Genomic DNA, 12,154 nt, shown 5'->3' with positions numbered 1-12,154 from the left:
ATCCACTCGGGAAAAATGAAAACTTACGTCTGTCAAAGACCTAATATGTCAATGTTTACAGCATCTTCAGGCAAAACCTGGAAACAACCCAAATGTCCATCAGCGCTACTCGGCGATGGAAAGGACACGAGTGACTCTCCAAAGCGCTACACCAGGCGACGGCGGCAGACGCGGCGCCTCCCAACCGTTCGTGAGCACCGGCAAGGCAGCAGAGAGCACGGCAAGGGCAGAGCAAGGCGCGGATGACACCGGGCCGAGAAGGCAGGTCAGCAACGGGCAGTAAGAGAGCTTTCGGGGCAAGAGAAATGTGCCATGGGCTGACAGTGGTGGCAGTTACAGAACCATATTCATGTTTCAAAGCTCCCTGGATACGCTTTGTTGAATGCAAATTATATCTCAGTATATCTGATAACAAGGATCAACAGAAATCTCCACATCACTAACAGAATAAAGAAGAAAAACTGCAGACCACCTTAATAGAAATAGAAAAGCACTGGTACAATTCATTACGTGATAAAAGTCTCCAGGGGTGCCTGGGTGGCTCAGTTGTTAAGCATCTGCCTTCAGCTCAGGTCCTAATCCCAGGGTCCTGGGATCAAGTCCCACATCAGGCTCCCTGCTTCTCCCTCGGCCTGCTGCTCTGCCTACTTGTGCTTACTGTCTGTCAAATAAATAAATCTTTAAAAAAAAAAAAAAAGTCCCCCAAAATGAGGAAAATAACTCCCTTAATCTGATACAACCTATCTCTAAAAATACGGGGCTCCTGGGTGGCTCAGTAAGGTGTCCGCCTTTGGCTCAGGTCATGATCCCAGGATCCTGGGATGGAGTCCCTGCATCAGGCTCCCTGCTCAGCAGGAGTCTGCTTCTCCCTCCCCTGCCTACTCATGCTGTCAAATAAATAATTAAAAATCTTTTAAAAATATATATATCTAGGGGCGCCTGGGTGGCTCAGTGGGTTGGGGCCTCTGCCTTCGGCTCAATTCGTGATCTCAGGGTCCTAGGATCGAGCCCCGCCTTGGGCTCTCTGCTCAGCGGGAAGCCTGCTTCCTCCTCTCTCTCTCTCTGCCTGCCTCTCTGTCTACTTGTGATCTCTCTCTGTCAAATAAATAAATAAAATCTTGGGGAGAAAAAAAAAAAAAAATATATATATATATATATATATATATCTCTCTACAAAAAGTCCTCAACCCTCTCATGTGTAAACAGGAGAGCCTGGCTGGCTCAGTAAAGCATCTGACTCTTGATTCTAGCTCAGGCTGTGAGCTCAGGGGCATGAAATTGAGCCCCGTGTCCAGCTCCACACTCACAGGAAGTCTGCTTAAGATTCTCTCTCTCTGTCCCTCCTCGTCGCCACTTCTCAAAACAAAACAAAACCCCCAGACAAATCTGGAGCGCCTTCCCCCAAGTTCAGATGAAATGCGCATGATCAACACGAGTATTTGCAGTAAGAGAAAGAAATCACGGAGCAGCTGGCTGGCTCAGTCAGTTAAGCACCTGCCTTCAACTCAAGTCATCGTCCCAGTGTCCTAGTTTCCAGCCCTGCATCAGGCTCCCTGCTCATCAGGGAGCCTCTGACGCTGACCCGCTGCTCGTGCTCTCTCTTTCTCTTATAAATAAATAAAATCTATTTTTTAAAAAATGAGGGGCTCCTGGGTGGCTCAGTCAGTTGAGCATCTGCCTTGGGCTCAGGTCATGATCATGGGGTCCCGGGATGGAGCCCCACATTGGTCTCCCTGCTCAGCGGGGAGTCTGCTTCTCCCTCTACTCCCCCAACCCCTCATGATTGCTCTCTCTCAAGCTCTCTCTCTAAAAATTAAATAAAATCTTAAAAAAAAATAAATAAAGTTGAATAGACACAGAAAACCTAGGCTACTCACACAACAGAATACTAGACAGCAGTGAAAACCAAGAATCTACAGATACACGCAATGGCATGGGTCGATTTCAGAGACACAAGCAGATGAGTGGAAAAACACATGTATGTCACAGGACATACAAACACAGGACTCCACTCATACAAAGTACAAAGCAGTGAACCAAACTGGGCTGCCAGAAGTTGGAGAAAAACGGTCCTCCACGGGGGAGGCGCCAGTAACAACTGAAACAGATGACTTAGGGTACAGGTAATGCTCTGTTTCTTGATCTGGTTCCTGGCTACACGGGTATACTCAGTCTCCAAAAACTCAGGGAACTAGGATATCTTAGGACACATGCAGTTTTCTGCATATTCATACTTCATATCATGCTTCAATAAAGGTTTTTTTTTTCAATTACGAAAAAAGAGAAGAAGAAAAAAGCCTACCCATCGGAATGAAGAGTCCACCGTCCTCTGTCTCATCCTCGACTTGCGGAGCCAGAGTCCCAAGGGGCTTTTCCTGAGGACAGCCACAGACTCCTGGCTGAGGGGACTTCCCAGGCTGGGCTCCTGGCTTTGCAGAGTGGCTGCCTAAGGGCGGCGAAGGCATCGCCCTTCCAGAATGCAACTGAGGTTCTCCTGGAAGAATCACAAGTATTGCTCCACACTTTGCCCATTATCAATCACACCAGATACCACGTTGTAGGAATCAGCATTTTGCTATAAAGTCCTTTATCGCTGGGTAACTCCATTAACGATGCATACAGCATAAAGGCATTCTTCTCTCTCGTACACGCTTGTAAGGAATCAAAGCTCAGCTCCAAGGCACTCACCTATAATGTCAGGTATTGAACCACGTAATGGCTACAGTCTACTACTTTTTTTTACCCTCTTAATTTTTAAGTAGGCTCCACGCCCAGCATGGTGCTTGAACTCATGACCCTGAGATTAGGAGCCACACACTCTACCGACTAAACCAGCCAGGCACCCCAAAGTCTTTCTACTGCTAATATGCTTTGAGTTATGCACTTTTTTCCTATGCAGAAATCAGAACCATCATTGGTGGGGGGAGGGGCTGTTACACTCCTGTTGACAAAGGAGCATCTTATACGGACAACCATTAACACCACGTTCTGCCCACCGTAAGCAATACCCATTGTAAATGTCCTGAACTTTCTGACTGAGTAGATCCTACAGAGCATTAGCGTACAAACCGCCGTAGAACTATCAGCGTACGGTTCCACAGTCCATGAGACAACTGTCCCCTCTCCATCTCAACTCTCAACGAGTGCTATCCTTCTGCCGGGAAAGACAGGGCGTTTAAAAAGCAAGGGAACATTCATTCTGTAGCAAAAGTCGACGTGAGAACCAAGCTTCACGGGGAGGAAAACCCAGGCAGAACAGGTGTGCTGGACAGTGACTGCTGGCTCCTGAGACAAGCACCGGGGCCGGGGGGTGACAGCACAGGGACAAGCACCGGGGCCGGGGGGGTGACAGCACAGGGACAAGGTGCGCGAATTTTCACGGTGCACTGCCGGTATCTCTGAACTGTTTCCATGTCTGTGGAGTACAGTCTACACATGTTCAAAGCAGAGATCAATGCTCTACGCAGAGCCGTCCTCATGTTGTCAACCTGGTTTCTTTCGTTTTGTAAACATGGTTTTAAACTGGACCATCCCTGGGAGGCCTGGGTGGCTCAGTTAGTTAAGGGTCTCCCTTCGGCTCAGGTCATGACCCCAAGGTCCTGGATCGAGCCCCTCATCGGGTTCCTTGCTTGCCAGGGAGCCTGCTTCTCCCTCTGCCTGCTTCTCCCCCTGCTTGTGCTCTTTCTGTCAAATGAATAAATAGAATCTTTTAAAACTAAATAAGTAAATAAACAGGACCATCCTCTCCCCCAACAAAGAAAAAAAGATTTAATCCTAAAGAAGCCATGAGTCAGTCCTGATTTACTCACACTCTCAACCTCCAGCTTCACTTCTGGAGCCCAGGAGCACTCTGCAATTTTTTTTTTTTTTTTTAAGATTTTATTTACCCATATGACAGAGAGAGAGAGATCACAAGTAGGCAGAAAGAGAGGGAGAAGCAGGCTCCCCACTGAACGGAGAGCCCAATGTGGGGCTCGATCCCAGGACCCTGAGATCATGACCTGAGCCAGAGGCAGAGGCTTAACCCACTGAGCTGCCCAGGCGCCCCAGCACTCTGCAATTTTAAAACGTCCCACGGCTTTGCCTTTCTCGGGGACCAGACAAGGAGTCAGATCCCAAACCCACCAAATCCAAAGTTGCTCTCAGCCAAATTTCTCAGAAAAGAGAACTTTAATAAACAGCACAGTGCCCTCCTTTCCTCAACAGTCTCGGACAAGCTGCACAATTAATGATGTCAACGTTTTCAAAACCGAACCAACATAAGAGACTTATTAAATAAACATGCCAGAAGTTCACTTTGGTAGTTTCCATCGATACGTCTACTACCTAAAACGTACTTGGAAAAACTGTAACACTGTCCCTACAGTTTACCAGCCATAGAGAAAAGGTTCCTTTTCTTTTCAAGTTTTATTGATTTTAGTAATCTCTACACCAACACGGGGCTCAAACTCACCACCCTGAGATCAAGAGTCACATTCTCTTCCAACTGAGCCAGCCAGGTGCCCCCAAAACGTTCCTTCTAATGACCACATCCCATGGCTTCTCAATCTAACTCCCGTCTCAGAGAACCCCACAGGAACCCCACTCCTCCTTTCCTCTCTCCGTGTGCTAGATGCTCAGAGCCTCTCGAAAGGGAAGCTGAGAAGGGTAAGACAGAGCAGGGGAGGGGAAACTCCACAAAGCACATCTGTACCTTGTTTACTGCTGGTCTGTGTGGATTGATAACATGAAAACAATTAGCTGAGAACTGTACAAGTCAACTAATTATAAGCTGAAATCTGACTGAGTTAATCACTTTAAAAGGCAAAAAAAAGTTAAGTAGAAATCAGGGTATGTAAATGGTTAAAAAAAACACACACAATTAAAATTAAAAAAAAAAAAAAATAGAGGGGTAGGGGCTAAAATTCTGTTAGAATACACACCAACACAGGCTAGGCTTAATCACTAGCACCTGCAGCTTGGAAACATGATTTCAGTGTTCACACTGTAGCAACACGCTGACACAGTGGCCCCCTGTTGGTTCCCCGGGACACAGGTTCCAAAAGCCCCTGTGATACCTGAAACGTCCCACAGTACTGAACCCTAGCCGCTGAACCCTACACACAACGTGTTTCCTCCTGTATAGTCCTGTGATGATTTAATTCATGAATCTGGCAGTGAGATGAACAATCACTAGTAACAGAACAATTATAACAATGTACTCTAACAAAAGTCATACACATGTGCTCTCTGTCTCTCAAAATACCTTACTACCCTGTACTCACTCTTCTTCTTGTGATGGTGGGAGACGATGCGATGCCTACGTGAGGGGATGAAGGGACGGAGGGCCCAAGACGGACAGCGCGGCATCAGGCAGCCACTGAGCCACCTTCCAAGGAGGTGAAGTCGGGAGCGTCATCGGCTTCCAGACCGTGGCTGACGCAGGTAACGGACACCACGGACAAAGGGGAGCGGCTACACTCCAAAACAACCCAGACTTTTTTGGGTTTTTTTTTTACATAATTATAATACTAGGTGTTACTTAAAGCAAAACAACAAAACAACAAAATTTTTTTTTTTAAGATTTTACTTTTAAGTAATCTCTACACCCAACATGGGACTCAAACTTACAACCCAGAGACCAAGAGTCGCTCGCTCCAATGACTGACCCAGCCAAGCGCCCCAATGCTAAATTTCAATGGTAATTACTGTACAGAGTAAGACTGTAAAGAAAATAAAAATAAGATTTTTCTTCTTTAAACTTTTCATTATTCAAAATGCATATATATGAATTCCCAATCTTCTTTCTTCCTTTCTGTTTTGTATGTTATATTTCTATTCCGCAAAAAAGAGAAAAAAAAAAGGTACTGGGGGAAAAAAGGATTCTGGATAGACACTCCTAAAGTTCTTCTTTCACTGGTGTTACAGCTCATTAAAGTGCATGATGGTAGAATTCACTTCCAAGGACGGAGCTTAAGGAAGAGGGGCGGCGTGACAGATAACCCTCAGCCGCTCCCGCCTCAAGGTCAGCTACACTTTCTTCACCTGCACTTGGACATCTGTGAACAAACCACTGAAAACATCTCTAGATTCCACTCTTCAGCAGCTGCGTGACTTTGAACCCTAGTGAATTACCCATCCCTTCCCTACTGGCACCAGAATCCTGCGTCCTCTCCAGGTTCGCCCACTTCCCCTCCAGACACAGCCAAGCGTGGAGATGCCATTTCGGGGACTCACGGCCTCCCTGGCTGCCCCCGCTCTCCCGCTGCATGTCAGCCAGTGTGTGCCCCCCCTCCGGACCCCCCCCCCAACTCCATCATCTGATCCCAGGAGCTCTCCCGCGCCCACTCTCAACCACGCCCAACCCTGCCGGGTCCCATTCTCTCTCCTTCGTCACTAACCTTCACAGGAGGTGCCTCGTTCTCAGAGCTCTGCTCCTTCCCAACTTCTCCTATCCTCTCTCCAGGTCCCCCTCCTGTCATCCTTCTCAGCCCGAGCCGGTCCACTTCCTCCACATCCCTTTCCTTGAGGAAGCGCGACGAACGCCCTGGTCATTTCTCCTCCTGCTCTTGCCCGCTCCAGTCTCGGAGTTCTGTCTGTCCTTGGTGGCCCCAAAGCACACCTCCCACTCTGCACACCTAACGCCCGACCCATTTTCAGCCCCTCCGACGCCTGTGCCACCATCCCGAGGACGCATGACTGAAACGGTACAAGTCTCCTCTCCCTACAGAGAGAGACGGCCCTTCTTCCCGCCTCACTGCCAACAGGGCGGTGCATGCTTTCGGAAGGTCTCGGGGGAGAAGGCAAGGCTCTGGGTAGTCTGCTCGCCTCCAGCTGCTCCACGCAGATTACGTGTTTATGTCCTGTCTTCCCAACTAGACCACAAGCTTTCAGAGGTGAGAACTACGCCTTCTGCTTCTTTCATTTATGAACCGGCTATCGCCTACAGGAAAAGTTCAAGTGCTCGAGCAGGAAAAACAAAGCCCTTCGTGATCGAAACATAATCAACCGCTCTGAAGTCATCTCTCACTTCTTCCAACCCAACACCTCGCCATCCCCCTGGGCCCTGAACTCTGCACGTCCTGCTCTCGGCCTACGATACCCCGTGCCAACAACTGTCAAACCACAACTCACTCCTCAAGTCCTAAGGATTATGTCATCTTTGCAGAGCCCCATCCAATGTCCCAGGCAGTAGTCTGTCCCCTTACGCCGCTGACCCTCCCCCACGAGCCCGACTTCACGGATGCCCACCAATCACAAAAGGTTCACACACACACAAAATGGTTCACCTCTCCAGACCGCTGAGAGTAAGAGAAAGAAAAGGACATGGAAGAGGAACTCAGGAACGGGAGGGAGAAGAAAAGAAAGTCTCCATCTGCTCATAAAGCTGACTGTCGACCCTTATGAGCCGCGCAGTCCCGATTACACAGTGCATCAGCACACCCGTCGGAAACACTGCCTCGCAGAGGAACCGCAGGGAGGATGGGGGCGAAGCGCTGTGTCACGGGAAACAGCCGTTCGCGTCTTACCTCCTTCTTCCTTGACTTCTTCACTCGGCTCTCCTGAGAAAGGCTCCTCTGGAAGAGGGTGATCACCTCTGTCTTCTTGGGGAACAAGCCCAGGCCTGAGCGCGACCTTCTTCCCTCTCCTTGAGCCGGCTGTCTGGACTTTTCCTCTCCCGATGTGTACATGAAGTGGCTGGGAAGTCTCCAAGGAAGGCAGCGGGAGTCCCTGAGAGATGGCTGCATCAACAGCTTCTAGAACTGGTGCATCTGTGTCCTGGGTGAGCCCCCTAGAGCTCAAACACGAGTCCTCCCCAGCAAGCTGACTTCCAGCGTCCTGCACGGACTCCACCTCGAGGCCTGCCACTCTGCCGTGGCTCAGACCCCCGGAGGGGGACGCCGAGCCCCAGTCTTTCACCTGGTCAGACGATGATTTAACAACCGACTCCAGGTCGGGGTCCTCTCCCTCCTGGCTGCCCTGGTGCTGTGGGGACTCTGTCACCGTAGTCCTTCTCTTCTTACAGGGCAACATTGTACAAGGCCCACTCCTGTTCCATCCTGAAAGGCGAAAAGCAAGTTCTCATTACCCTCAGATTAATCACTGATACCAGCATTTCTTCAAGTACCTTTCTGCTTATTCACCCTCAGTCAGGGACACAGTATTTACACCAAATATACAAGTGGGAAGTGAGAGACTGTGGTTAGAGCGTGGTGCTCAAACCCTAGCTCCACTCCCACTAAGTACACTATCTTGGCTGATGTAACCTCTCTGATCTTGAGTTTCGTCCACTGTAAAGGACAGTAACTGTGCTTACCTCGGAGTTGTAAGAATGACACAGTACATGATTAGTAAATGTGGTTACAAGGGTTACCGTCTGGGAGGCAGAAAAGCACAATGCTGGCAGCAAACCGTGGAGTCAAACTCCATCTGGTTCCCAAGCCAGCCCCTCCCCAGCTTTGTGGCCCCACATAAATTATTTAAACTCAATCTCAGCTTCTTCAGCTATACAACAAAATAGGGGCACCTGGGTGGCTCAGTCCGTGAAGCAGCTGCCTTTGGCTCGGGTCATGCTCCCTGCTCAGCAGGTTTGCCCCTCCCCCACTTGTTCTCTCGGGCTGGATCCCTCTCCCTCAGATAAATAAATAAAATCTCGTAAAAAAAAAAAATTTTTTTTAATGAAATAAAAACAGTATCTACGTCATTAGACAGCAATTTATTAGATCAATAATGTTTGCTACTGCTGTTTTCATAAACAGGTAGTTCCAATAACAGAAACAATCTAGGGTGCCTGCTTGGCTCAATGAGTTAAGCCTCTGCCTTCGCCTCAGGTCATGATCTCAATGTCCTGGGATGGAGCCCCGCATTGGGCCCTCTGCTTGGTGGGGAGCCTGCTTCCCCTTCTTTCTCACTGCCTGCCTCTTTGCCTGCTTGTGATCTCTCTGTCAAGTAAATAAATAAAATCTTAAAAAAAAAAAAAAACAGAAACAATCCAAAAGCAAAGCATGATTGTTTAAAAAGATTAAGCTACATTAACAGAAATTTTGTGCTGAAAACAAGAAAGTTCCACTATTCTCCATGCTATGTCACTTCCTGACTCTTGGCTTCAATTCCAGTTATTCAGTTTAAAGGCAACACTAACGCAAGCTAGAGGGTATCTTTTATGTTCTTAGAGCACCTGTTTGCAAAGCTCTTTTACAGTATTTATCACTTTTGTCATTCTCTTGTCCATCTCTTTCCCATCTCCTCCCCCCAAAACTACGGGCTTTCTGAGAAAAAGGACTTTTCCAACTGGTACCCCTAGTACTTGGCAGGATCTGCCAACGGCATACTCAATGAATGTTTCCAGAAGAAAAGAGCAAACGAGAGAGGGTATGAACTTCCCATTTGGTGTTTAGTCTATGTAGCATTTGGACCAGGAGTTAAGCAATGTATGAAAACCCATGGCATCTTTCTAGCCAAAAAAAACCTTACTCTCATAAAATAGGTTCAGGAATACAGTAAGTTGCCTTGTACAGCGCTGAGTTCTTCCTCACTGACGATGCCCATCTGCCAGGGTCCCCCACGAAAGCCTGAATAGAGGACTAAGAAAGTCCAGAGTCCGAACTATAAGGTTATTTTAAAACTCCCCAATTCAGGGGCGCCCGGCCGGCTCAGTCGGGAGTGCAGGTACAACTCTTGTTCTCAGGGCTGTGAGTTCGAGCCCCACGTCGGGGAGAGACTGTTATCAAATAGATAGTTTTTTTTTTTTTTTAAAGATTTTATTTATTTATTTGACCGTCAGAGATCACAAGTAGACGGAGAGGCAGCAGAGAGAGGAGGAAGCAGGCCCCCTGCTGAGCAGAGAGCCCGATGCGGGGCTTGATCCCAGGACCCTGAGATCTTGACCTGAGCTGAAGGCAGAGGCTTAACCCACTGAGCCACCCAGGCGCCCCTCAAATAGATAGTTTTTAAAAATAAAATAAACCTCCCTAAGTCAGTTTCTCCAGGCAGCAGGAAGGAACCCCACCCTGGGCCGCAAACCAGCCAACGTCCCAATCTTGATTGTTTAAAGCTCAACAGGCAGGCACGTGAAGGTTCTGCGGGCCCCGGGGAGGGAGGCTGGGGAGCAGGTGAGAGGTGGGGCGGGCGCAGCCTGCGCGGGTCCTACAGCTCGGAGATGAATGACAGGCTGAGAAAAGAAAAAGGACCGGAGGCAGAGAGCGCCCATCCGACGGAGCGGCGTGCAGACGGCGGCTCGGGGCACCCGAAACGCGGCCGCTGCCGAAGGCCCGGCTGCGGGAGCTGGAGTCCCCGCCGCGGGGGACTGAACGCGACCCCGGGCAGCGCCGGCGCGGGCCCCTCCCGGGCACAGGTTCCAAAGGGGAGTCCTCGCCGCGCTCCCCACCTCGGCGCCGACCGGCGGCCGGGCCCCCACGCCCAGCCCGGCACCGTCGCGCACCCCGCGCCGGCCCGACCCCTCTTCCCGCCCCACCGCACGCGCCCCGCCGCCCTCACCAGCCGGCCGGATCCCGCGGAAACCCCGCTCCGCTCCCGCCGGAAGTCGGCCAACGGCAGCGCCGGACGTGCGCGCCCCCGAGCGCGCGCGCCGCCGGGCCGCCAAGGAGCATGCGCCAGCCTCCGGGCGCCGTGCACGCGGGGCGGGAGCGGGGGAGGGGGGCGCGGGGGAAGCCGGCGCGGCCGCCGTCGGGCGGAAACTTCGGGGCGAGCCCCGGCCGCCTCCGTGCGTGGAGCTGTCCTGCTCCGGACTAAGCTGGGGCTCGCGATTCCGTGGTGTCGCTTGACAGGTAACCCTGCCCGCCGCGAGATACCCGCAGCACGGGACCGAGGAAAGGGCGAGCCCCTAGCGCGGCCGGAGCCGGACTCCCAGCGTCGCACGGATCGAACCAGGCGGGCTCGGCCGCGGCCCGGCGCTGCCCGCGTGCACGGCCCTCCGCACCCCACACGGGGTCCGCACGGACGCCGCCCCCACGGGCGACGCGGTGCGCACGGGAGAGCCTGGGCGACCGCGGCTGTCACACCCTCCAGGTCACACCCTCCAGGTCACACGCACATTCCGGGCCCGGCTGGGGGGCGACTCCGCGGACGCGCGCGCTGCCAGGGCGCCGCGGTCGGTGCTCGGGAGGGGCCCGGGCGGAGCGCAGGCCCCTCGGACGCACGGGCTGGGCACGGAGCAGTGATTTCTGGAGCCCCGGTGCTCCCCCGACGCCGGGGGACGCGCCGCCGAGTCCACGCGTGTGAACGCTTCGGCCCGACCCCGTCCGCAGGCAGGAGCGCAGCCGCGGCGGACCGCGAGAGCGGGGCTGCGGCAACCGTGGGGCGACTGCCAGGACTGCGCCCGCCACATCACCGCCTCTCCCCGGCGCCAGGGAAGCCTCTGGAAGCTCGGAGCTCGGTCTGCGCCGCGCTCCCGGGCCTGCGGAACTCGCCGCGCCGCGGCTTTGCTCGCTCGCCCGCCTCCCGTCCGCGTGCGCGCGCGTGTGTGCGCGGGCGTGTGTGTGTGTGCGCGGGCGCGCGCTGACCCTCGTGGACGGGAAATGCCCGGCGCAGGCCGCCGCGCCCCGGCCGCCCGCTCGGAGCCGGAGCTTTAAGGCGCGCGCCACCAGCCCACCTGCGTCTGCGGGCATTCCCGGCCCCGGCTCCGTTGCGCCCCCGCCACCCGGTCTGGTCTCTCAGCCGCGCCTCGGCGGCTTGCGAGGTCGCCGGGGTCCCGCGGGGCGGACTCCAGCCGCGTCACGGTCACGGCCAGCGACACGGGAGCGCGGGCCGCGGAGCGCGCGGTTTGCCCAAACCCCTGAGCCCCCCGTCAGCCGGAACGTTCCACGGCGGCACGTAGCCCGGGGCCTGCAGGACGCCGGCCGGGCCGCGGGGCTCCCGCCGCACCGACCCACAGCCCGCCCGGGGGCGCGGTCTCGCGCTCCAGGAAGCCTCGCGGCCGCAGCGGTCCTCCCGCTTCCGGAAGGGGGCGGGGCCCGGCTTCCGGAGCTCTTCGGGCGGGGGCGGAGCCTCCTGCCGAGGGCCGTTCGGGAGAAGGCGGGGCCTAGCTCGCATCAGCACCAGTCTGGCTGCACCTGCATCCTTCGCTCAGAGCATCCCCGGAGCATCTGAGGAGGCGGCCGCGGCCGGCAACCGGGGGCCCGACCGTCGCAGGAGGCGTCCGCCAGACACCTTCCCC

The 12,154-nt window shown here is 53.3% G+C and overlaps 1 protein-coding gene across 47 annotated transcripts in view; it reads right to left on the bottom strand.

Moving 5' to 3' along the window:
- Window positions 1-11,936, bottom strand: part of GON4L (gon-4 like) — a 62,921-nt gene extending 50,985 nt beyond the window's left edge. For 8 of the 47 annotated variants that reach the window (XR_014304061.1, XR_014304062.1, XM_082703266.1 and 5 more), the window contains exons 1-3: window positions 11,591-11,930; window positions 7,509-8,039; window positions 2,303-2,494 (exon numbers count right to left, since the gene is read on the bottom strand). Coding sequence is in view for 42 of the 47 variants with exons in the window: in XM_082703266.1 (XP_082559392.1) it covers window positions 2,303-2,494; window positions 7,509-8,039; window positions 11,591-11,606 (739 nt within the window). In the remaining 5 variants the exon portion in view is untranslated. Of the gene's footprint in view, window positions 1-2,302; window positions 2,495-7,508; window positions 8,040-10,476; window positions 10,645-11,032; window positions 11,478-11,590 lie in introns of those variants that run through there. The other 39 variants (XM_082703309.1, XM_082703269.1, XM_082703270.1 and 36 more) reach the window with 16 other exon arrangements.
- Between the last annotated feature and the right edge of the window lie 218 nt (window positions 11,937-12,154).

This window comes from Mustela nivalis, assembly GCF_964662115.1.
Source record: "Mustela nivalis genome assembly, chromosome: 16".
Taxonomy (NCBI): Eukaryota; Metazoa; Chordata; class Mammalia; order Carnivora; family Mustelidae; genus Mustela; species Mustela nivalis.
Note: the sequence above shows the minus strand (reverse complement) of the source record. Positions and strands in the feature narration are given on the sequence as shown.